Below are 24,375 nucleotides of genomic sequence, written 5' to 3' on the forward strand. Positions count from 1 at the left end.
TTCTAGCAGATCAACACTTCCCCCCAGCTTTCTCCACGTAAGGTATTAAAACTGAGGGCACGTAGGCAGTAGCAGGCTGGACGAGCAGATCCTTGGGGCTATCAGATCTTCCATTTCTTTGTCCACTCTGGTTATTAACCACAGACATTTTTTTAGCCGAAGTGAATCCATGACTCCTGTTTCTGAGAGAGGTAGCGGGGAGGCTGCTGGGGATAATGTTTAGCCTCAGCGAAAAGGCAGAGGCGAGTGAGGACAGGCAATGGTGTGGTCACAGAAGGGGTCAGAAGGGGCTGCAGCCGTGTTCCCAACCCCTGCCTGACAGTTTTGCAGCAACAGCAACGAAATCCCACTGGGCTTGGGCCTGATGGTGCCATCTCGCATTGCAGCCTCTGTGCTGTGGGGCCTGGGACTGAGCTGAGATTCCAGCTCTTGCTGCACTTCCTGTAACTGATCTGTCCTTTGTTTTTTACAGCCAGCGGTGAAGTTGCTGTATAACAGGAGCAACAACAAATATTCCTACACCAGGTAAATGTCTTCAGCGGGACCTCTTTGATGTTTTTCACAGACTAAAATCCACGATAAGCAGCTGCTTTTTCTTCACACAGAACCCAATGACAGATTGGTGTTGGCCTGCACTCAGTTTTTTCCCCAATTAATTTCAAACTTGACTCAGAAGGGAGCCTACTGTCATCAATGGAAGGCTGAGCGTGCGCTGTTTCTGTGCCAGAGCAGTTCCTCTCATACTTTGGTGCAGCTGGCAGAGACTCCTGGCCAACTGGCACATTAGTTGCATACAGGAAGCCTTCTGTGGTGCAGTGTTCCCAAAAAGTGGTAAAATACTCAAATCTGGGACCCTGTATCTGTTTCATGACATAACGCTGTTTCCATCCAGTCAGTGCTGAGCTTGAGCTTAGGAGTGGTTTCATGTGGGTGCTTGCTAGAATTTTGTACCCAAATGAACTGGCCTTGGACAGGATTATTCCCAGTACTGTGCTTCCGCAGCAGGTTTTCCTGCTTGTACTGGTTAAGGGAGTTATCCACTGCAGTCCTGCATCCCAGCTGTGAACATTGCCTTGGTAGAGACACATAAGTCAAAGGAAACGGCGTGTACAGGCCTGTCAATGCATTGCCAGAACCCCCCATCTATTCTGGGTGCTGCCTTAATGACCCTAAGGTGACCGTGACCGCTCCCTTCCTTCGTCTCTCACAGCAACTCCGACGACAACATGCTGAAGAACATCGAGCTGTTTGATAAGCTGTCCCTGAGGTTTAATGGCAGAGTGCTCTTTATAAAAGATGTGATTGGCGATGAGATCTGCTGCTGGTCCTTTTACGGGCAGGGGAGGAAGATCGCCGAAGTCTGCTGCACCTCCATTGTTTATGCTACTGAGAAAAAACAGACAAAGGTAGGAGAAAACCCCCCAATGCTCCCAGCAACAGCCTGGCGTCCTGACATCTGTTGTGTTTTGGACGCCCCTTTCATTGTTTAGCATCTCTATACAATAATCAGTGCCATTCAAAGTGGGAGCAGCACAGTGGAGCTTCTCCTGTGGCTTCATTGGGGGGGGACTGCTGGGCTGTGGCACTTAACACAGTGCACTTGTGCTATTCCATGCTGCAAGTTCAGTCCAGTTCTGTATCTTTAGGCAAATTTGCTCATTTAACAGAGTTTGCTGTACCTCCTTGTGCAAAGACGGGTCCTGGTGAGCAATGGTGTGCCTTCCCTCTGCCTTCTTACCTTTCCCAGGAGAACTCTGAGTCTGCCCTGCGGGCAGGCCAGTTCTGGAAAAACCCAGCCTGGTTGCTGGGTCTCTAAAGCTGAAAGCAGATAACAGAACAGAAACGCTTGTGCTAGGAAGGCAATTAAGAAAGGTTAAAACTAGAAAGGTATTGGAGAATTCAAAAGGAGGTAACCTGGCTCCTGCAGTGACGGGCAGGGGGTGAGCGACCTTCTCTGTCTTGGGTGTGCAGGTGGAGTTCCCCGAAGCCCGCATTTACGAGGAGACGCTGAACATTCTGCTGTACGAGTCCCAGGACGGGAGGGGACCCGACAACGCGCTGCTGGAAGCCACAGGAGGGGCAGCCGGCCGCTCCCATCACTTGGATGAGGATGAGGAGCGAGACCGCATCGAACGCGTGCGAAGAATCCACATTAAACGTCCGGATGACCGGGCCCATCTGCACCAGTGAGCCGAGCGGCAGCCGCAGACTGCGCAGCTCCGGGCGACGGCGCTGCCCTCCGTCCGAGCCATTCGTCTGCAGCAGAGGCCCAGGCGCTTTGACTTCTGTCCAACAAAGTCTGTACATCACGTTTCGTAACAAACTCGATTATTTGGGGTATTTAAATGCGGTAGTTTTAGGACGAGAATAAATAAGGTTACTGGGCATGCGATGGATACTGTAAGGACCTGTTGAGCATCTGGAGAAATGCCCTGAATTTTTAGCACTCCTGTCTTTGCTGTTTTGTGGCTAGAGAGGAAGAGGGCTGACTTCCCTTGGCTTTAGTAATTCTCCTGCACTTTAAAAAACAAAACAAACAGACAAAGGTGAGTCAGCCCTGTACCTTCCCTCCAGGCACTCCTGGCCCCGTCTCCTCCAGGCTGTCCAGGCATGGGAGAATTGAGGTGATCTGAACCAGGGCTCCCTCTTTCCCAGGCCTGGAGGCAGTAGGGTTGGTAGCTCGGGAGCACCTTGGTGTGACTGCCAGCAGGACACGAAGGGCAGATGACACAAATGACCTGTGCTGACTCCATTCCTGTAGTGCTGGGGAGCAGAGGGTGCCTTCTCAGAGACGTGGGAGAGAGCAGGGCTTGCTGCTTGGGCTTGGCTTTTCGGGTGGCTCCCTGCAGCTCTCGGGCCCTGCTCCTTGAAGGGTTCAGTGGAGCTTCTACAGCTCTGGATGGTGGAGACCCCCCCCTGCTTTAGCTGTGCAGTTCAAGGGTGGACAGTGTTAAAGTTCCTCCAGAAGGAGGATGGGGAGCAAATTGTATGTGATTGCCTTCCCTTAGGGTAGTGTTGCTGCCAGAACGTCTGCCTGACGCTGGGTCTCAGCTGTGGAGTTTCCCCCCTTCCCAGAAAGCCGGGCGTTACTGCGGGTAACGCAGGGATCATCGTGGGTTCAAACCCCGCAGCCTAGCGCAGGGGGAGCAGCGGCCGCGGTTCAGGTCTGTAACCGATACAGGAGCATTGGCTCGCTCTGAGCCAGTTGCCATGGGGAAGAGGAGCAGGCGGTGGCCCAGGGGCCGTTGGTCCTTGTTTGACTTTACCCTGAGCGTATTCCAAGTCTTTTCAGAAATGGCAGCTGCGTGTGAAAGGGCAGAGCTGAAGCGTTGTGTAGAGAAGGCCTACGCAGTCTGGTTTTCCGAGAGTGCTTTTCTGTTAGAGATGAATATTTTATCTACCTCCTCGTCTCTTGTTGCCTGGTGTGGAGTCCAGTGACAGTGTCAGTCGTGTGTTATTCAATAGGACTGGATGCTGAGGTAACAAGCAGAGCCGCAGCCGTGATGTTAATGTAACAAAGCTCAAGGGGGAGAGAAACCTGAGGTAGGAAGTCTGAAACTTGTGATCAGGTTGGCACCGTGGCAGACACCAGAGTGCTTTGGCCTATTCTAGAGGGGTTTTTGACCCTTCGTCTGGAATATCTGGCGCTGGCCTTAGCGGCCAGGTACCTCACACAGAGGAGCAGCTCTGTGTTCCTGCTGCTGAGGTGGTTATTTGGTTTTGCCCAACTTGCTGCTGCAAGGTTTCCTCCTCCTGGCTCAGGGCTCTTAATGGCACGTTAACACTTTAAAAACCAAAGGTGTTGTCGGCATCACCAGCTGTGTCACACCAGTGCTTCTATGTCTAATAGCAGTTACATCCCAAGCTAGGTCTAGCTTGGCTGTGGAGGCTAAAATAAGGCATCAAGTGTTTGTCAGTGGAACAATTTTGGGTCATCACATAAAGCTAAGAAGATTTTGAAGTTAGGCTGAGGTCATCTTTCTGGTAACCAAAGACTTTTCTCAGTTACAGGCAGCTGCTGTCTCTAAGTTGTTGTACCCATCTCCTCTACTCTTTCTTCTTCAGCTGCCGATTTTTAAGAGCTCAACAGTAAAGCGATGCATCAGTTGTACCCTAGTTCAGCGGCTTCAGCCACGTCCTGACAGTGACAGGCTTCAGTTTCGAGCTGTACTTGGTGTTTGTGACTCACCTGGGGGTTGTGGAAGTCCATAGTGCAGATTGTTGTTGTGAAGGACCCTGCGCCTCTCCCTTCTTACCTTCCGTGTGCGATAAGCTGGGGAGCGAGGACGGGCAGTCCTCTGAATTGCCCCGTTTCTCCAGCACCGTGTACTTTGACACTTACTGGGCTGTTTATGGGTTTCTGAGTCTCTAACAGAGCTGTTGCCCTTGAAGGGGCCTGGACTCTGCGCTGTGTAAAGCCGTTCGGTCTCACTCCCACGTCCCGCTGCGCTCCTGTGGCCATCCCATAGTCCTGCAGCAAACCCTCCACGCTTCATTACCGCTAGAGCTGGCTCTGTCCTGTGCCACAGGAGGGACGGGCCATCATCATCCTCGTCCTCAGCTGTGCTGAGCTCCCTGTCCCCCTGTGCCACACAGGGGACACTCCAGTGACCCAGCACCATCCGCTCTAAGGAAATCCAGTCAGGTCCTGTGCTGCGAGAGCGGGGTCAGCTCAGGAGGTGCCACGTGTGACACCAGTGCCGAGCACCTGGCAGATCACAGCCCCGTGATTAACTTCTCTGTAAATAGATTCTTAAGTGGCTTCAGGATTTCCTCTTTCAGGTTTTGCAAACTAAGTTCTTAAAGACCAGGGGAGGGTTGTTTTTAATCTTTGTACAGCAGTTTACGTAGCTCTTGGGTTAGGAAGTCACTCCAGGAGAGTCAGAGTTAAGTTTCAGTTTTGTTACCGCGTTTCTGGGCAGACTCTGCCGTAACACAGCCCTGCCCACCCCTCTGCGTGTTGTAGCCGTGTAGTGAAGCTGTGCTGCTGTCGCGTTACAACGTCCGTCCTTCACCCAGCGCCCCCTCGCCCTTGCTCTGCAGAGAGCCTTTGTTAATGCCATTGCACAAATGCTCTCAGCTCTTGAGCCTTTTTACTGTAAATGGTTTTGCTTCTCCAGGTGAAGAGAAGGGGACGGAGCAGCTGGTCCGGGTGCAAGCAGCTCTTTAGGTTACCTGGTACCACCTCGTATTAACGGGGAGTGCAGAGCTGTCTGCTTTGATTCTCCAGCACCCCACACACCAATAGCGACCGAAATCTTACCTGTGTAAGCGATTTTGTCCATCAGCATCACGCAGAAAAGCTGGACTGCGATCAGTAATGCAGTGAGGGCTGCACAGCAGAGGCAGTGACCACCACCCCCGAGTTAAAGGGGTCTTTACTCCCACCTACACCGTGGAGCTGCAGCACCAGAGCAGCTGCTCCTGTATTTCCCCAAGGCAGGTTTGGATCTCACCCCGAGCTCCGCTTGGAGTGGGACAGCACCAGGTCAGAGCCCCTGGGGAAGGCTCCAAGCTCCACTCTTACCTTGGAGGGAAGGGGAGGTCGAACCTTCCAGTCTTTGTGGAGTCGTTCGTTTTGCAGGCGAGAGCAGCAAATTCATCCGTTCTGTACAATCATTCCCTCCCACTTTGTCCTTATGCACAAAAAAAGCTTAAGCTGGATTTCAGTGTATGGTTGATGTTTGCAATATGTACTTTTTTTTTTAATATAACACAATAAATTAGAAGATATTTCCTATTTACATGCGAGTCGCTTTATTACTTGTTTGAAGCATGCTGTCCACGTGGTCCACGGAGCTGGAAGGAGCTTTGAGGAGGAAACACCAGACATCACCCTCCCCCTGGGTGTTGGTTTTACCACCAGCCATGTGGCTCTCAGGACTCTGCAGACCCCAGGATTTAAAGGCAGCAAATCAAGGACCTCCAGGTTCCATTTTCAGCCTGGCCAAAGCAAAGCGGAGCCAGAGCTGTGCAAGTTTGCCTCAACGTGAGGCAGCAGGGTAAGAGCTGTGAACAGAGACCGACCCCACGGCTGCAGGGAGCAGAGGGGACTCCTGTCCTCCACCCCCCACCCCAGTGCACCTCGAGGGACCAGAGCTGCCTGCCCTGCTCGTGGGAGAGGTGAAGGTTCTAAAGCAGCAGGAGAGTGGTTTCCTCCGAGCTGGATTGCCCCAAGCCAGCACCTCCCTCTGTTCAGAGGAGGTGTTTTGGTCAACTTTTATGGTTTTGCATCCTCTGCTGCGCAGGGAGAACCAGGACAGTGCTGCTCTAAAAGCAGAGATCTTCCCTCAGCAGCTGAGATTTCCAGACGAGCAGCTCTGTGTGCTGATGCACCAAGAGCAGCTGCACCAGCCCTGCTGCCCCATTTAACCATCTCTCCCCCTGGTTTTAAAGGCTGCTGGTTTTAAAGGCTTTGCCAATCTGCCTGAAAGGAAAGGTGTTTTCAGACCAGAGTTAACTGCACCTGATGCAGTGCTCCTGGCGAGTAGCAGCTCAGAGTACAGGCAGAGAAACCTTCCTGCTTCAGTCTTAATCCTTCCTGACTGGTCAGAGCTCTCAGCTCTTTGAGTGCACACAGACAGACATTTTACCTGTGAACTGCAGCTTTTGGGTTGAACGTTTCCCTGTGACTGTGTAATGAGCATCTGTGCTCACTGGGATGTTACAGCAACGTAATGGAATTTATTTAGCTATAGTTGAATAGTTTTAAGCTATAAAAAAAGAGCCTAAAAGACGCAAGCAAACTCTCAAATCACAGCAGCCCTATGGCATCAATGACTCCAGGGGAGAGGTGAGGGCTGGTCTCATCCTGCAGGCTCCTTTCTGTTCCCAGCCAAGACGGGGACCAGGACCAGGAACTGCTGCTCATCAAGACTGGGTTGATACCTGGGATGAGAAAAGGACGGGGTTGTTAAATCGAGTACGAATGTTGTGTCCGTGAGGTGTCTGGCAGTGGGAAGAGAGGTTGTCTTGGTTCTGTTTGGCAACTGGCAGAGAAAGACAACTCGCTCCATCTCCGCACCGCAAGGACAGTGCAGCAGTGCCCGAGGGTATTGCACCTCACTGGTGGAGCAGAGGAGAAAGCACCTGTCCTGTTCCTGGTGCTCAGAGGAGCCCTTACCACTGTCAGCTGTCCAGTTTTGGCTTTGAAGACCTGCGGCTCCTGCCCGACAGCAAACACCATCGTGCCTTCTTTCCCAGAGCCAATGCGAAACTGAAGGCTGCAAATACAGAATTACTCATCAGATGCTTTCTTCGCAATAGGCTTTACTCTAAGCCCCCTTTATTTCTGTTCCCTTGGCAAATCTCGTTAGATTAGAAGATCAGAGCCCTCCAGCTTAGGTAAATTTCCTAAACAATTGCATTATAGTGCACAACGAGGAAGGGTTTGATGAATGGAGCCTGCCTGGGCCAGGCATTTGAGTTTTCCTGCCGCAATTAAGCACTAGAAGATAAGCAGATCTGACCTGGAGAAAACCACTGAACACACCAGATCTAATTACAGCTGAAACGCAAAGGCCAGAGAGAAAAGCTGGAGCAGAAGCACGTGTTTCATGTGCCACGTTCAATTCACGGAGAGATTTGAGAGACAGACTGCATCCACCTGCCGTTAGCTTGGTGCTGTGACCAAGGCGGCTCCTGGGCTCAGCAATCACATTTCAGAGCCTTCTCAGTCTTTTAGGTGAGAGGAGCGTTTATCCTGACGTGACCCACAGGCTTTCCTCAGAGCTGCTGCTGATGCGATCTGGTGTGAATCCACTAAACCCGCAACCTCACGCCCAGGTCACATCAGCAGAAGCCTGAAAAAGGCATTTTTAAAGTACAGTCACCTATAAACTAGTTTGGGTTTTAGGCAGATGGGTCACGGGCAGCTCTCAGAGCACAGCAGTGCACTTAGCAAGGTGCGACCACAACAGGAGCAGGATTTGTTAGCATGGGAAATAGGTTGTGAGGACTTCCCATGTATTTTCTTGCTCCCGTGCATCCCATCTTGTTTCCCCTGTGCCTATGGAAGGAAGCCATGAAAACCACCGTGCTGCTGTGACAGAGCTGATCAGCTTAGGGCACCGTCTGCTGGGGTGATGCTAAGAGTTTTGACCAAGGTACTGCAGGCCTACAAGTGTTTGAAGCAGGTTCTGCTATAAAATACAGCCTGCACAGTACTCAGCTTCCTTACCTTCCCTTCACGACTTTAACGAGGTTTTGCTTATTGGCCAGCATGCAGAGTTTAGTGACCGTCTCAAAGACGTGCTCACACTGAAGTATCACATCTCCCTGGAAACAAACAGGGGAAAAAAAGCAGCATGAAGTCACCCGGTGTCACCCAGCGCATAACCCAGGCAGCAGAGAAAACCCCTCCTGACACCGGTGTAGTGACTGCTGTGCAGCAGTGACCCACAACTGCAAATTAGCTTTGTTCAAAACATCCTTTCCAGGGGCTATTTAGGATTTACAGCAAATTTGGCTCTAAAGAAAGGAAAGTGAAAGCTTTCATGGTGAGACAGCAAGGGCATAAGGGTCTGGCTGATTGCAGAATTAGTAACTGCTGTGTAATCCCAGTATTTCACAGGAGAGTATCGCAAGTGTCACCTACAAGACCTTGCTTCTAACCCCAAGCTCACGGTAGCTCCATTACAATTTTCTACCTTCTGTTTGTTGTCCTCAGGAACATGAATCACTACAATCCCATCGCTCAGGTTGCTGGTGGAGATACCTTCAAAAGGAAGCCAAAAATTAGAGTCCCACCACACCACCATCACCTTCCCAGGCTTCAAAACACCTTCTGAAGATCACTTGCTCCATCACCCACTGGTCCACCACACATTTCTAACATTTCAACATGAAGCATTAATTGTTTGCTCCATACCTTTCCATGCTACCTTTATTTTGGTGAAGGAGGAGGGAGGAAGTATGTATTCTACCCCTGGACTGTTGTTCAGACCATGGCAGGATTAAAAACACTTACAAAATGGGGTAGGGAAGCGTTAGGGTTTTTTTTCTTCTCCCCTCTGTTTCAGTAGAAAGCGATGTCCTCTTGAATTTAAGTATTTCAGGGAACTCTGTCCTCTTGCTCATAATTTATACCTCAAGGAGCTGCATGCTGACACACAGACCCTTTATCCACCCCCCCCAGGAAAAAGTGTTGTCACATAGATCAGCACTTCAAATATCTTTGAAAGACCAACATTTCATCTTCCCACCCCCAAGGTCTCTGGCAGAAAGGGAAGCCCCACACTCGCCTCCACCGTTACCTTTCAGAGTGGTGTAGTCGATTTTCTGCTTGATCTTGGCCATTTCCACCACGTACGCCGAGGACTGGGTCAGAACGAGCAGCCGGTCTCGTGCTTTGAACCCGTTCCTGTCATATTTTACCACGGGGGTCACATACTGAAAACAACGAGGTGGTATCAGCATCTCTCGCTCCCACAGGGTCTGGCGCTTGAAGCAGCTCAGCGAGGAGCAGCACCGAGAGCCCAGCTCACAGCAGCCGCTGCCAACCTCTGCTCATCATCATCCGGTTTCTTTATACATGGAAATTCAGCTTCGAGAGATGGTTTACCTGTGCCCTCTATGCCAGAACCATGGGAAGTGCAGCACACACACTTCTGCCCAAACAGGGTCAGGGATGCTTTTTAAGCTTTTCTTAACATCAATCCTAAATAATTTTTGTCTAGGTGCATTTTGAGACTTGTCTCCAATTTAAAAGCAAGGAAATACTCAAATTCTCTTCCCTATCACATAGGCAAGGCTGCAAGAGCCTCAGGCGTCCTGGATTGCCCAGTCTGTGTGACCGACAGCTCCAGGACTCCAACACAGATGGTCTGAGGCCTTACCTTGATCTTCTCACCTTGGATGAGCTGCAACACTTTGGGGTTGATATCACTCTCTTCTGAGGAGCAAACCAGAAAGACAAACTGAGTGTTGGTGACAGACGGCCACCACTCCCACCACCAAAACACCAGAGAGCTGCATTAACTGTCCTCATCCCATGGCCTTGTCCCCTTGGTACACACCCCTCTAATCTCAGGGTGTTCACTTCCAGCTACTCCTAAACCCACTGCAGTGATTGTTTTTTCCTGCCCGACAAGTAATTCACACTGGGAGTTATTGGCTGGTTTTGGGTCTGTTCTTGGTTCAGGCTCTGGGTTTATGGTTGTGTCCCAAGAGGGATTCCAGGTACCCCCAGTTTGAGAGCAAAGCCTGACAGATTAATCAGTTCAGTGCCACCAGACATAACAGAGGAAGGGACTGAAATGGCAGGGCCCAATTGCAGCAGGAAATGCTGCCCCTCTCAGATGGGAATTTCTCTTAAAACAGAAACATAATCTGTCTTGCAAACAGAATTTCCCAGAGCAAGGAGCATGCGGACGAGTCCTTCAGGGGTTTGTGCTGTACTCACTGAGTCGGGTGTCCAAGAAGGGCTGGTTCAGGCTCTGCAGGTAGCCCTCCTTCTTCCCTCTGAAAACGGCGCTTGTTACCACTTTTTGCTGTAACTGTTTGGAGAAGGAACAGCCTTTATCCTCCTGGGGTTTCTCCCTCAGTAACATCAGCAGATACAACGTGGGCATCGTTACTGCACCACATCATCCTTTAGCTCGTGCTGCCTTTCTTCCAACATTGTTAGGCTATTCCTGTATCACCTCAAACAAAGGGGTAGCAGGCACTAAACAGTCCTACAGATCTATTCTTATTTATCAATCTATCCTCATTAGAAGAAGTGTGGTTTCAATGTCATGAGATTAAGACCCTGTGTGTCTGTAGGGGGCCACTGAAAAACACCCGACTCCAGGCTCAGGAACGTTTGCTCAGCAGGAGCAGTGGTGCCAGAAGGTGCAGTTTGTGTCTCAGGCAGTACACAGAGAGCAGCTATCACACATGCACGGTATCTTTTAACTCGCACATTTGCATTCCACGTATTACTCACTTGTGCTTTCCTCTCAGCAGTAACACCTCGGCAGTACTTCCTTACTAGGTTCCTAATGCAGATCTTCTGTAGCTTCTCAGATGTCTGCATTAAAAAAAATAAAGGCAAAAAACCACTAGTGAAGTGTTCAAACAGCTCCTGCTGCAGTCCTAAAGCATGTGTCTGGTGCAAGGTGGTTTTTACATCTGGTCACAGCTCCGTTGGAGCTCCTCCAGCTCAGAGGGCCACCCACCAAAGGGCTTTGCTAAGGGTTAATGCCCAGCAGCAGCTGAAGGACACAGAATACCAAGCAGCTGAGTCATTACTGGAGTTACTAAAAGCAGCAAACCCCATCTCTCTCATCCCTTGGAAACTTGAACTTCAGCACCATTCCTTCCCCTCCCATCCAAACACAGAGGATGCCGGGGCCTTCCCAAGGCTCTGCCTCCACACCTGAACAGAGGATGGGCCAGCAGGAGATCACTGCTCTCCTCCTCCATGAAGCATGCACACAGGTGACCACGGGACAGAAGCCACCTTCACCTCTCCCAGAGCCTGCAGCAACCCTCACCTCTTCCAGGATGGAAGGAGGTTGGAGCCAGCTCTTGTCCAAGACGTTTTTTGGGACGTGGTCCCTGAGCTTCATTAAGTAGTTGTACTGCACGAGCCGCACAAACTCAATGTTCTCCGGGCAAAGGGGTTTCTTCCGATTGATGAAGCCATTTATGAATCTACAGAAAATATCCAAAAAAAGGACTTACACGTTATGTTCAGAAATCAAAGGCAAGTCACAGAAGGCACAGAGCACTGACCCAGGGACACTGTTACCTGTGTTACAGGAATTGGAATCTTAATCTTGGTAATATTCCAAATATTAACTTTACTTTCCCAAGTTTTACTGGCCATAACACAGTGCTTTGGAGAGAAAAAGGAAGGTCAGCACTACTTCTGATGCAGTATTTGGGAGCTGGATTTAAGGGAGTAGAGAAAAAGGACCATGAAGAGAATGAGCAGGCAAAGGATTGGTTTGGAGAGCCTCTGCACCAATATAAACCAGCAGAGCAACAGAAAATTGTGCACATCAGAAAATTAATGAAGGGGTGACAGGCATTTCTGGTAACTGTCCTCCTAACTACAGTGACAGCTTAGGAATGGGTGTTAAGGAGGTGGTTTTGACCCGCTGTGCTGTCAGTACTTGGGACTCACTGTCCAGAGACCATCCCCAGGCTGTGACCCACAACCCTCCCCACGACCACCACGCAGAGATAGTTACTTCCTGATTATCTGAACCGCCCACGTCCTCTTCTTGGCCTCCTTCCGTGCCAGCACCCCTCGCCAACAAGCCTCCAGCTTGATAGCTGCAAGAATTAATCAGGTATGAGCAGAGGTCCTGTGCGATACTACCCTGCACCTCACCCCAACACCCACAGCCCTGTCAGGAAGCTGCGAGTGCAATCCGCAACAACATGGATTTGTGACCTCCCAAAGGTACAACTCCTGCTGGAAAGCACAGCCCTAAATTCCAGAGCCATTACCTGCTTCCCGCTTCTTCTTGTACTCTCTCTTCCCAAGGCGTCCTTTATATTTGGCTTGTAGTCTTGAAACTGCCAAAAAAAACCCAAAAGCAAAACACAGAGACATTGTTCATATCCAGAGGATCACAGCACTCGGGAGCTGTGCTCACCATGGGGCATCTGCTGCAAGAACCCAGAGCCCAGAAACGCAGCTCACCCAGGCTCTGCTTCTCAGCCCGTATACAGATAAAAGAAACTGGAACCATACCTAGCAGGTGCTTTCTGAATTCAAATGCATCTTCAGTAGCAAAGAGAGTCTTTGGGAACCGAATGAATATTTTGGTTCTGGAAAAAGAGACGATGAACAGAGCTTATTCACAGTGAAACAGCATTTCAGCTGCCCTAACCAGGGTCAGAGCTCTCCCACTAGCTGTACTTTTGACAAGTTACATCTCCTTCTGCAACTGCTCCTCATTTGTCCAGCTGGGACACCCTGAAAAAGTGCAAAGGACTTGGCGAAGGGTGGCTGGGAGAGGAAAGGAAATGAAACACCAGTTATTGCACAAGGTGCTGGGTACTCTGGAAGGTGCAGCGTGGAGAGCTTTGCCTTTGCACAGTGTGTAATGCTCAACACTGAGGTCCCTGCAAGTTTCCAAGGAGCTGTGGAGCTCAGGATAAGCAGCTGAAACCCAGTGAAAACCAGTTTTCTTGTCTTAGCTATTATCCTACACATTAATTCAGGGATTCTGATAGCCATAGGTTGAAGGTGACATTAGAGAGTCCCGTCTTGCCCTTGTCTTTAGCAGGGAGAACACGTTGTGGTTTGGAGTGGTTGCAAAAGGCAGGTAAAGAAGAACCTAAGCCTAAGACAGGCAAGTTGCCTTGGGCTGCCCAAGCGAGCAGGGAGACCTGGAGCTGAAAAAAAGCAGCCTGCCTCCCCTAAACTAGAGACAGAAGAAGCTAGGCTGGATTCAAGCTTCCATGGAAATAGGAAGGTGAAAACTGAGGAAACTTATGTATCTGGGCTTTTCATTTATCCCATTGCTCTGTGCATTGTACACCCTTGGGGTGAACTTACTTCGGTCTGTTTTAAAGACGTTGCTAACCAGAAACCATCACATTTGCAGACCCAGGCAGGTCTGCCCAGCTGACATGGTCAAACAAGAGCCAACCTAAAGGGATCTGTTCACACCACTGCATCCTGCAGCTTTCCCAGGGTGGCTTGCAGTCACAGACAGGACAGAGGATCAAACATGGCAAGTCCCATGCAGCTGAGCAGCAGCGATCACAGCCAGAGAAAGGCATTTACCTTCCTAATTTGTACTCCTCAGGCTTGTAACCAATGTGCTTGATGAGCCTCTCCACACCCTCCGCTGCTGGCCCGTGCCAGTGTGGCCAGGTAGCTGGACAGAGGGATTTATACCTGAAAGATCAGCAAGACATCAACACAAATGACTTTGAGGAATGCCCTCCTGAAACTATCCCCCCAAAATTCCTACTGCTTTATTCAAGGCAGATCCAAACGTATACACACAAGAGACACATACAAAGGTTATATTTGATGCAGAAGAGCGTTTGCTGACACTGCCACGTCTGCAGTCACTGGGACTTGACATTTACTCTGAAGCCCTTGCAGGAGGTCAGGTTTGCCTGGCTGGAGGGTAAAACAGCTCCGCTCACCTTTGCAAGAAGAGTTCATACTTCCGCCGATACGCGAAGCCAGCTCGTCTCACCCGCAAGTGCTCCATCAGGCCCAGGTATTTCACCTGATGTCGGATCAGATAATCATCAAACTTCCCTGTAGTAAGAACACACATTCAGTGGTAAATACTGCTTGTGGAAGCTCACTCACTTGTCCATGTATTGGGACAAATAAGGAAGGAATCAAATCCACAGTTACTCAAGGTGATGACTTTCCTGCTAGCTTAACTAAAATTTATAGATATAGATACAAGCTAAACTTTCCCTCAATTTATTCCTTTATCTGAGCTGTGTCTTCAGCCCAACGCCTTACCAGGCTCCTTGTTCTCATTCGGTTTAATGCATCGAACATAAGAAGGCTCCTTGGACATCAGGATTTCTATCAGACTCGTCAGACTGTTTTTGAACTGGGTTGCAACCTAAGACAACATTGAAAGAACTTTCTTAGCTTTGGAACTCAAAATCAACTCATTCCCTTAAAATTTTAGGTGAAAAGCTGACACATGCATTAGTACCACAAAGCTTCTGAAGCACAGTCAACCATGTTAACTGGACAGAGTGCTTAGCTGGAATATTTGAACCTCTGCCATGCAGCTGGACACGCAAGGCAGCCCTTCAGAAGCCAACTACTGCTGGATGCTAGGCACAGGGCTCGTTTTAGGAGGATGCATTAATAACAACATTAAGGTATGTCATTTGGCTTGCTGCTGTCTCAGCAACACCACTGTTAAACTGGTAGGAAGCTAGCAGGGGTGTAACATCAGCAAAAAAATTCACCGAATTCAGGGCTAAGGATGGGATCAGTGGTTAAATCAAGGTTTGGGAAGTTGAGGTTATATTAAAATCTAAGACTAAAGATGAAACTCACAGTCTCTGGTCTCCTCCTGTTGTCGAGTTCTGATAGTAAAAAGCAGTCTCTAATGATGCCATTTTTAGAGTTGCACAGCACCTGAAACAGGAGAAATGAAAAGCTGCCTTATTTAGCAGCTGTGCTATTCCTACTGTGATGCTCCTAAGCAGTGCAGCTGTAAGCATGTGCACGTGGGTGCCTGAAGAATATTGCTAAGGAGAAATGCATGTTCTTGTTTGCTACAGAGACTAAATAAATCTTCTGCAAAACATCTCTGCTTCAAGCAAAATAACTTAACGAACAAGCATCCCTTTTTGGTTCTTACCTCTTTCAGGTTTCTGTACAGGAGATCATTATTCTTCTCCAGAAATCCTGAAGGAAGGAGAATAATAAAAAGGTTTAATTCTTTTTGGAGGCTACACACTTTAACACAAAGTCTGGAAATTTATATCCTCAAAATTCACACTGAATTAATGTTTAAGACTTCCAAGTAACAGTACTTTGAAGGGCAGATATTGTGTAATTCATCTTCACATCAAGTTATCATCTACCACACTGGCTTAAAAGCTCAGGTAGCTTCTGGACTGGCACTCACCGACAGCACAGTAAGTGACTTCTCCTGCGTAGTGAAGCAGGCGGAAATCCACCCAATCAATGGATTTCCGTGTTTTCTGGTCTGCAAGCTTGCGACTGCAGGGAAAAAAGAAGTAAATAATGAGAAAAAGCAGCAAATGGGCTTTCTCAGCTTGTACATGGTCACCTCCTCAAAAAGCAGCTTAGGAGAGCTGGAAATCTATTTAATGTTTGAAATGTCAACATGGCTCTGCCTATATAGTTATGGCCCATAATCAAATTATCCTCTATCTGTCCCTTCTGAGCAGCTAACAGCGAAATTCAGTGCTGGAGAATGGAAGTCAGCTACCATAAACTCCTTGAAATATCTGTGACCTCTCCATTGCCATTTAGCAATGATCACCCTTTCCAGAAACATTAAGATTTCTGCCTACAACATTCATTTAAATGTATTTTCATTGCCTATATGAGAAAAAGCTCGTCAGCTACCTCAGTTTCAGTGTGAGGGGGAAGGATTGTTTGAGACATTTTGCCCTGGAACAAGAACCCAAATACAAAGGAGGATTCGAAATTTTCAAGAATAGCAGGAAAATTTTAGAAAGCAAGGACTCCTGGGGAAAGGGGAAAAAAAGAAAGAAAAAAAGAGCAACTTAACAGTTTAAGTTTCAGCTTTGTGAGCAGTCACTAACAGCAGAGCTGTGTGTCACAACAGCACATTAGTACATCAAAGTTTCCTTCCAAGAGCATCGCCAAGTACAGATCCCATTTAAGTAGCTCTAGCACTTCTATTTAAAGCTTTAATCAGGCAGAACGGTATTAAGGCACATTGTGGTGACAAGAAAGTTGGCTACAAATTTTCCACTTGGCTGTGATGAACTTGAGAGATGTAGAAACGGTGACAATTCAGCAGCGCGGCTGCGAATTGATGACTTGTCAGAGCCCTTCCGTTGGCTTCTGCTGGGAGCTGCCAAAACAGCCCAGCGCCAGCGTGTTCATCTGCCACCAAAACGGAATCCAAAAGTGCTACAAATTGAGTATTAACCAAAATGCCACTTGTCTGACAGATCAAGGAGGAGCGTGTTTCTTCCCTCTTCACACATAAAGCTCACACATATCAAGATGGACTCGAAAAATAGTTATGTACCCTCACAGCTTGGGGCATCAGGCTTTTCTTCACAGTGGGGGACAAAGCCACCTGTGGCCAAAGCCATCTAACCTTTACAGGATGAGTCCTTAATTTTAGTGTGGAATGAAACCAGGCTCAAAGATCAGCATCTGACTAGAGAAGAGACAGGAACCCTCCCCACCACCTCGCCGATGCCCCAGGTCATACTCCACCAGTGTAGCTCATTACAACATTAGACAGTGGACAGGCTGATTGATTTTCTGTGGTACAAAGCAAATTTGTTCCCTCCCCAGTACTCTGTCATGGGTAAGAGATGGGAAGAGTTTCCTCTGTGATAGGATACAGAGCGTAAATGCATACGTCACGAAGTGGGCATGATCTCCTACTTTCTCTTCCAGCTTTTCCAAGAAGCTCAGATCAGTCGCTTCACCAGGGCGTAAGCATTCTTCATCCTGGAACAGCAGACACCCGATCAAACGCTGCTCTGAACACACTGCTCCCTCCTCACTAACATTTAGTGCAATGAAGAACCACTCCTGGTGTTCTGCAGTCTCCCTAATGGTACTCAGAAGACACCTGGGTCCATCCCTGCTGCAGGCTATAGCCAGCCAGGTTGCTGTGGGTACATTCTTTTTGTCTCAGTGCCTCCAGGAAAAAGGTGGAGAGAACGGCCCTGGTCTGCCTTCAAGCACTCAGGGCTGCTGTGGAAGCAGCATACTGCCTTTAAAACCCACAGCAATCTAGCAAAGAGATCCTCTACCTTAATCTTCTGGGTGTTTGTTTGCAAGGTCTATTTGTTTGTATTCTGAATAATGCAGAACAACCACATAACTGTATGAAAAAAATGTGATTATGGACTGGTACAGTAGGGCCCAGGCATTTTAATTTAAGTAACACAAACTCTGTTCTTACCAGAATGGAGATTATTCCTTTATGCTTCTGCTCAACCAAGTCGCAGATGATCTTGTTGTTAAAATATGGAATTGGCTCCCACTGGAAATAAGATGGAAAAAATAAAGAAGAAAAGTTTGAGACGAAGATCTTTTCCTTGCAGTTTTTAATTTCCTTGGAGCCAGGCTCCCTCCAACCCCAGTAAAGTCAATTCGGACCAACAGAGCTGCTGGAGAAGAAGTGAGAGCAGAGTGATCCATCACTCCTCACTACAGCCTTCCTGCTCTCAGCAGCACAGCCCACCCTCTTGTTGTCTGCATTAATGCACTTCATCTTCCAGTGTCTACACTGTTGGAGCTGCTCATTTCTACAAGGACGCCGTCACTGCTGACTTTCTGAGTTTTGGGGAATGTCCTGCTCCTTTCTCAGATGATTTAAATTAAGTCTAAGCTGAATTATACTCCAAAAAGGGTTACAGAATGAGACCTGTGGCTATCTTATACTTCCCACGTGAACAATGCAAACTAAAACCAAAGCAGGATGTCTTCTTCATTGATTATCAAAAGCTTGCATTGTAACTGCAGTTCACAGAATAAGAGAAAAATAATAAATTACCTCTATTCCTTCCAGTTCATATTCCTCCTGCTCTGCTTTCAAGGTCATCTCAATCAAGAGCTGCTGGAGCTTCTCATTGCAGTAATTAATGCAGAACTGCTCAAAGCTTCAGAATGGTCAAATGAGCATTAGTTTTCAGTTATTTCGTGGACAATTTTACTTCTCCACCACCACCTACTGTATTCCAGCCCAACAGCCCACTTTGGTGCAGATCAAATCCATGCGTTCGTCCCACACTGTCACACCAATGGCTCAAATCCAAGTGAGCAGTCTGAGCTTTCACCAGGGGGCTCTGCTAACCCAGAACACTCCGATTTCGCAAATAAGAGAATATTCCAGAAGCCATGCAGGACTTCAGCACATGCCCCTCCCAGCATGAGGACAGATTAACCCATGCCTTAGGAGCTGTTGTTACCTGTTTGTGTCCAGCACTTCAAAACCATAGATATCCAGCAGGCCGATAACCGTCTTCCGAGTTGAATCCTGTTAAAGACACCATTGCTCTGTAACTGCTGTTTCCTCCCTGAGGAAGGAGCTTCTTTCCCCTAAATTCACCTTTCACGAGGTGTTTCTTTCACCTAAACGTTAAACTTCCTCTTTGAGATCTTCCTGTCGCACACCAACAGAGTAGCCACTATAAAACCAGTAATGAGCTGCTAAAACTATTTCACACACCACCTCCCACACCTAACTCAGTGCTGGGGGATGCCCCTCCATCAGGTATGAAGCATTCAGGCTAATCAGTGGTGAGCGCTGTAGGGCCTCAGCGAAGAAGCTCTGCTCAGTGTGTGAGGAGGACATAAGACAAGAAACCAACCTTGTTGGCTAGCGAGCCGTTAATTTTGTTGACAAGCCAAGTGAAAGTTCGTCCATAAATTGCCTTTGCTACTGCGTCCCGAGCGTAGAATGCCAGATCCACGTTCAGTGGGCTTAGGACCTAAAAATGAAAATATGCTGTGGACACAAGCCGGAACACAGGAGGTTCCACTTAAATTTAAGAAGAAGCTTCTTCTCAGTGAGGGTAACAGAGCACTGGACCAGGCTGCCCAGAGAGGTTGTGGAGTCTCCTTCTCTGCAGACATTCAAAACCCGCCTGGACGCCTTCCTGTGTAACCTCATCTGGGTGTTCCTGCTCCGGCAGGGGGATTGGACTGGATGAGCTTTTGAGGTCCCTTCCAATCCCTAACGGTCTGTGATTCTGTGAGTCTAAACACCACAGGTGATCAGAGCAAACCAGTTCACACTCGTGGCTTGGAGAACCAGCCGTGTTGTTGCATACCACAGCACAGTGCTCAGCCTACCTGAAGCGTAGCTGCCTACAGCTTTACCATCAGTGCTACTTCAGCCTGGTGTGCGGCCACACGCCAGCAGGATTGTGATACTACATTTTGGAAAGTACCAGTTTAGACAAGTTGGAGGAAGTATTCTGACTTCCTTTGAGATTCATTTTATTAAACTTGGCACAAAATGCTCAAAGAACAGCTTTTACCAGTGCTTTTTCTTTGTTAATTCAGCCCAGTTTCCCAGGAAGCACTCCAGGAATTGAGCAAAAGGTAATTATTTTGCTCAAACACAGGATTCCTGCAAGTCCCTGTTCCTAGCTTTTTGTTCAGCAGAAAAACTCCAATGGGAATATGTTTTAGTTTAACATCTAAGACTAGAACAGGGAAGATTATACAGAGGAGAGAGATAGCCAGAGTGACCTGCTTTTACTATAACAGTGCTAGAAACAGAGCTCCTCATCCTTAACCAATGCCAGCATGGGTGGCTCCCAGCTGCCTGGGGTTACCCGGGACTCCCCAATACCTCTTCGGATCTGGCTTCGATCTTCCGATGGGTGAGAGCTTCCTGCAGAATGGACAAGTGTGCACCCAGTAGCTGCAGAGAAAGAAATAGCTGCACTCAGAGTATGGTCAGCAGAAGACTGCTCAAATAAGCAGCATTTTGTAGGGCATAACCCTCAGTCCATTCCCATTCATTTCAGGGGGGTGCCAGCCTTGGTAGATCTCTTGGGTGTACTCATCTTTGAGCAACAACAAGCAAGGAAGTTTCAGAGAGATGCTGCCACTTGTCCAAGCATGCTGTCACTGTGAAAAAGGGGTCATACAACCCAAGGTAATTTATAGCAAGAGCTGGGTATTTATATAGCAATCCTTCTGCTCTTGGGAACAGGTATTTTTTGTCCTTAAGAGGAAAACACAACCAAGTTAAGGCTTTCTTCACAGCACTTGTAACACTGACATTATCTGGGAAGAGCAGGATACCTTTGAAATCCACTTGATCTGCGTGCCGTCGCGAATGATGGCATGTCCATTGCTATCTTCTTCAAACTGAATGTTCCCAAGGTGCAGGACGCTAGCAACAATTCCAAAGAGATGCTAATAACGAGAGACAGAGCATTAGGAAACAGGCTCCCACAGCTCTGTGGGGCGGCACTGATCTCTCCTATGCATGCTAATAAACACAGTATTGGCTACGCTGAAGGAGGGGAGTCAGAAAATCTGCTAACGCCGGTTGCCATTGCGCTGTACCAAGGGATAGAGTTTTTCACCCACCCACACCCTCAGTTCCCCTCAAAATGATGTCCTATTCCATCCTTAACAGCTCTCCCAAGCAAGACTGTTGCCATCACTTTTGGGGAGAGACAGCAGCACACTCCTTACTGAAACTCCCTCTGGTGGGTGCAGTCCCTTTTAACACTCATACCTCTATATCTTTTTCAGTGAAGTCAATTATAGAAAAAGCTTTGCGGACTATTTTCCAGTCATTCTTGTCATTAATAGAAAACACTTTGGCACATCGACCCTATACAGTAAAAGAAAGATTAATTAGTACAGTTCATTGGCAAAGCACTTTTATTATCAGCAACAAACAGAGCACACTACTGGGCATACTACTTCCATTTCCAGTTTCCTCATCCTGTATAGATGCAGTCTGCAGCTACCTCGCAAGGTTATTTCACTCCTGCTAATACTGAAAGTGGCTCATTTGAGCAGATCTTTCACAGCTTATACTTAAAGCTGCAGAAAACGCATTGGGCTTGGGTACTGATTACCATAAAATGGCTAAGTCTTGTGAAGAGCTTGAGCTTACAGCCATCTCCCACTGACCTGGATGAGATACGTGTACTTCTGGGGGTTGCGCTCCAGCCCAAGCCAGCTGAGAAGTTCCTTGTCTCCACCCTCTAACAACTGGTAGAAAATATGGAAATTCCTCTCTCCGTGGTTTTGATGGACAACTCGGGATTTCTCAATGAGGTAACTGAGGATGTGCCCTCCCACTGGAGCTCCCTGGCAGAACAAAACAGTCAAATCAACACCACCAGATATAAATAACCTTGTGATGGCTGCTCCTCCACACGAGAAGGTTACCTATCTGCCATCTTTTTTTTAAGAGTTAGTGCCCAACAAGCAGTACAAGCTCCATCTAAAGACTGCTGTCTTTCTAGGGTAACTTGTGCTTTACAACAATTTATTTTAGCTTTCCACCGAGCACTGGCAGTATTGCCAGGAATGTAGGAAGCTTTCAGGACGTATAACTAATCACCTTACTCACAAAATGCAAGGCCTGTAAAAACAGGGTCAGAAATCTGCAGTGTAAGTCTTAATAAATCCTGTGCTGCCTGGTAAGTGTCCAAGAGGTTCACTGATACAGCTCGTTTTAATAGCAGTCCATTAAGTTTGTTCTCACCTTAAAATCAAATTGGATATCCATGTATTTCCCAAATCTACTCGAGTTGTCATTACGCAGAGTTTTTGCATTTCCAAAAGCCTATGGATAAACAGACAGATTAGGTCACTTGCCATCTTACTGAGAATCTGGCACCCATGACAGGACAAAGCTCCAGTAATAAAGATTTGCTGCATCAGCTGAGTCCTACTACTGCATTTAGTGGGATTAAAGAAACACAAACCAATGTATTCCCCTAGCTTTAACGAGGAGTTCAGCTAAACAAATTATCTCTCTTTCTTGCATGACTTGTAACCAATGCCATGAGGAACTGTGGCATGGTGTACAGTTGCCTTGTACTCCCAGGTTTCAGCTATCCTCCACTGTAAAACCCAAGTTTAAATCTCTAAACAGTAAGTGATACTAAATCCCACACGTTTTTTCAGAGGTTGTGCTGCTGAGAGGCCAAATATATGTTATTACTTGTTATGTATGCAGGCACAAAATCGTGTGGTGCAGGAGGCCATTTCTGAGGGCATGTGTAGACTTGCAGGCAAGTCTTGTGGTGTGAGGCCACAAGAGCGTGCCAGCTCTTCTGCAGTTTGTACCTTTATTTCACTTTTACCTCCAGAACAGGATTGGAAAGCAGCAGACGGTCACGGACGATCTGCAGCTGCTCCGTGGTTGGGCAGGTTACTGCGTAATACTGCAAGATCTTCTTGGATGCTTCTGTCTTCCCAGCTCCGCTCTCCCCAGAGATGAGGATGAAATGGTTGTTGTACTCGCTGCACATCACCCGGTAGGCGTTGTCAGCTATGGCATATCTGAACCAGGACCACAAGAAGTATTCAGAGGAGAAGGATCCATTAGAAATGGCAATAGGAGGCAGAGTATCAAAGGCTTTTTTTAAGTACTTTCTCCTCATCTAACGTTACGAGTATAGGGCACGATGGAAAGATGAGCTCAAAATATGAGACTGACTTGAGCTCTCAAAGTGAAAGCCCAGTCTGTATTTGAGAGTCAGATAAAGCCTGTTCTTTTCCCACTGTAGGATTTACTCAGGCTGGTGAATACAGTTTATATACAGCAGGGACTCCCTCTTTCAAAGCAGAGGAGCCAGTTTTGATTCCATTCACCAGACCCCGTGACTGTGGATATGCACCCTCATTGCTGGTATGCAGCATTACAGAGAAAACTCCATTTGTTACCATAAACTGTAATCCTACGGGTCCTACTTACAGATGTGGTGGCAGTTCAAAGAAGTTTATCCCTCGATAAAGCTGCATCTGTGTCACTGTGTAGATATCCAGCTCTTTGTAAGGGTTGACAGACACAAGAAGAGTACCAATGTATGTCTGCAGGGAGAAAGAACGCATACAAGTGGGAAATGATGGCTCCCAAGAGAGGAGCCAGGTACATCAGGACATTACGCAATAACAACTGGAAAAGATGGTACAGAATGTCTTACGAGGGAAGAAAAAAAAAATTAAACCAACAAACCTCCACTATTTCAAAGCCAATACCAAAATTCTTCCAAAACCTACCCTGCTGAGTTGAACAATAACAGCAAGGTTAAAGCCTTACATTTTAGACACAAGTTTTTGGTATCTCACGATGCTTATGGGAATTTTTCCTGCTTAGATTAAGGTTAACATAATAATGCACTATCCAGCTCTGTTTCACAAAAACTTTGGAAGTGCCCAGTAACTAAAGCTGCGAAGGAAAGCCAAGGAGGATGCCTATTCAACAGAGAAAATGCCTTTCTGGCTGTGAAAGATGAGCAAATAACATCTTTTGGGACACATTATATTTTGCCTTATTTGTACACAATTTCAGCACATAAAACCACCTTGTTTGACCCTTCTTTTCCATTAGTGTTATACAGATATCAGTCCTCATTTGACAAAGCCCGTGTTTAGATACTACTTACCACTGCTGTAACCTCAGGGCTGCTTAAAAAATGCCCACACGACCAGCACTTACATAGATGAGGTTCTCTTGGTATCGCTTGCGGAGGTTGTTCAGGAAAGCGTTCTCGCTGGTGTGGGAGTCCAGAAGCACGAAGTCCTGCACCCCAACTCTGTCCCGGGCTATCAGAGCCCCTTCCATGATTGCGTCGCTGTTATCTTCCACTTCTTCTTTCTACAGCACAAAGGTTGTATGAAACAGAATTAGGAGAGCACAGGTAGGGACCTTAAGGATCAGCCAAGTCCTTCCCCATACCCCAGTGCCAGATCAACCTTGCACAGATAACATCAAGGGATTATTATCCAAGCTGCTATTAACCCCTTCCCCAAAGATGACAATTTCCTACCACAGATTCTTTGCAGTCAAGACGTCTGAGACTCACTACTGTGAGGAAGACCCAAGTTTCCAGGCAGCCCTCACCAACTTCATTGTTTTTGGAGCCAAACCCAGCTCCAAATACGCAGTTGTGATCCGGGACACTCCATTAACTCAGTGCAGACAAAGCAGTTGCACACACAAAGTTAAAAGTTAACGGTGGAAAATACCAGACAAATGGTTTCTT

General features: G+C 47.7%; 2 protein-coding genes across 2 annotated transcripts; one reads left to right on the plus strand and one right to left on the minus strand.

Annotated features, from left to right (window-relative positions):
• Nucleotides 1-472: 472 nt before the first annotated feature.
• Nucleotides 473-2,440, plus strand: LOC104543919 (BTB/POZ domain-containing adapter for CUL3-mediated RhoA degradation protein 3; the record flags this gene model as incomplete). Its single annotated transcript, XM_010188638.1, has 3 exons — nt 473-525; nt 1,211-1,406; nt 1,972-2,440. Coding segments are annotated over 3 exons (468 nt in total), but the record flags the coding sequence as incomplete, so codon positions are not given.
• Nucleotides 2,441-3,107: 667 nt separating this feature from the next.
• On the minus strand, nt 3,108-23,954 carry MYO1H (myosin IH). The gene is made up of 32 exons (XM_010188639.1): nt 23,829-23,954; nt 23,085-23,200; nt 22,471-22,669; nt 21,867-21,947; nt 21,287-21,466; nt 20,883-20,981; nt 20,441-20,554; nt 19,983-20,054; nt 18,994-19,113; nt 18,592-18,659; nt 18,177-18,282; nt 17,583-17,663; nt 17,031-17,122; nt 15,567-15,661; nt 15,297-15,343; nt 14,990-15,070; nt 14,435-14,540; nt 14,101-14,218; nt 13,730-13,843; nt 12,689-12,765; nt 12,442-12,510; nt 12,180-12,264; nt 11,478-11,637; nt 10,928-11,011; nt 10,403-10,496; nt 9,837-9,892; nt 9,255-9,390; nt 8,649-8,716; nt 8,180-8,277; nt 7,124-7,223; nt 4,343-4,583; nt 3,108-3,301 (listed from the first exon to the last, which is right to left on the minus strand). Exons 1-32 carry the CDS (start codon nt 23,952-23,954, stop codon nt 3,108-3,110), a joined length of 3,477 nt encoding a protein of 1,158 aa, XP_010186941.1.
• Between the last annotated feature and the right edge of the window lie 421 nt (nt 23,955-24,375).

The sequence above is a fragment of the Mesitornis unicolor genome, unplaced genomic scaffold (assembly GCF_000695765.1).
Source record: "Mesitornis unicolor isolate BGI_N332 unplaced genomic scaffold, ASM69576v1 scaffold4947, whole genome shotgun sequence".
Lineage (NCBI taxonomy): Eukaryota > Metazoa > Chordata > Aves > Mesitornithiformes > Mesitornithidae > Mesitornis > Mesitornis unicolor.

Coding starts and splice junctions, on each gene's coding strand:
- MYO1H (XM_010188639.1), bottom strand. CDS start 23,954: ATGGAAGGGGCTCTGATAGCCCGGGACAGAGTTGGGGTGCAGGACTTC. Junction 23,201..23,828: donor ACCAAGAGAACCTCATCTAT/GTAAGTGCTGGT, acceptor TTCTCCCTGCAG/ACATACATTGGTACTCTTCT. Junction 17,664..18,176: donor ATGAACTGGAAGGAATAGAG/GTAATTTATTAT, acceptor TCTTATTTCCAG/TGGGAGCCAATTCCATATTT.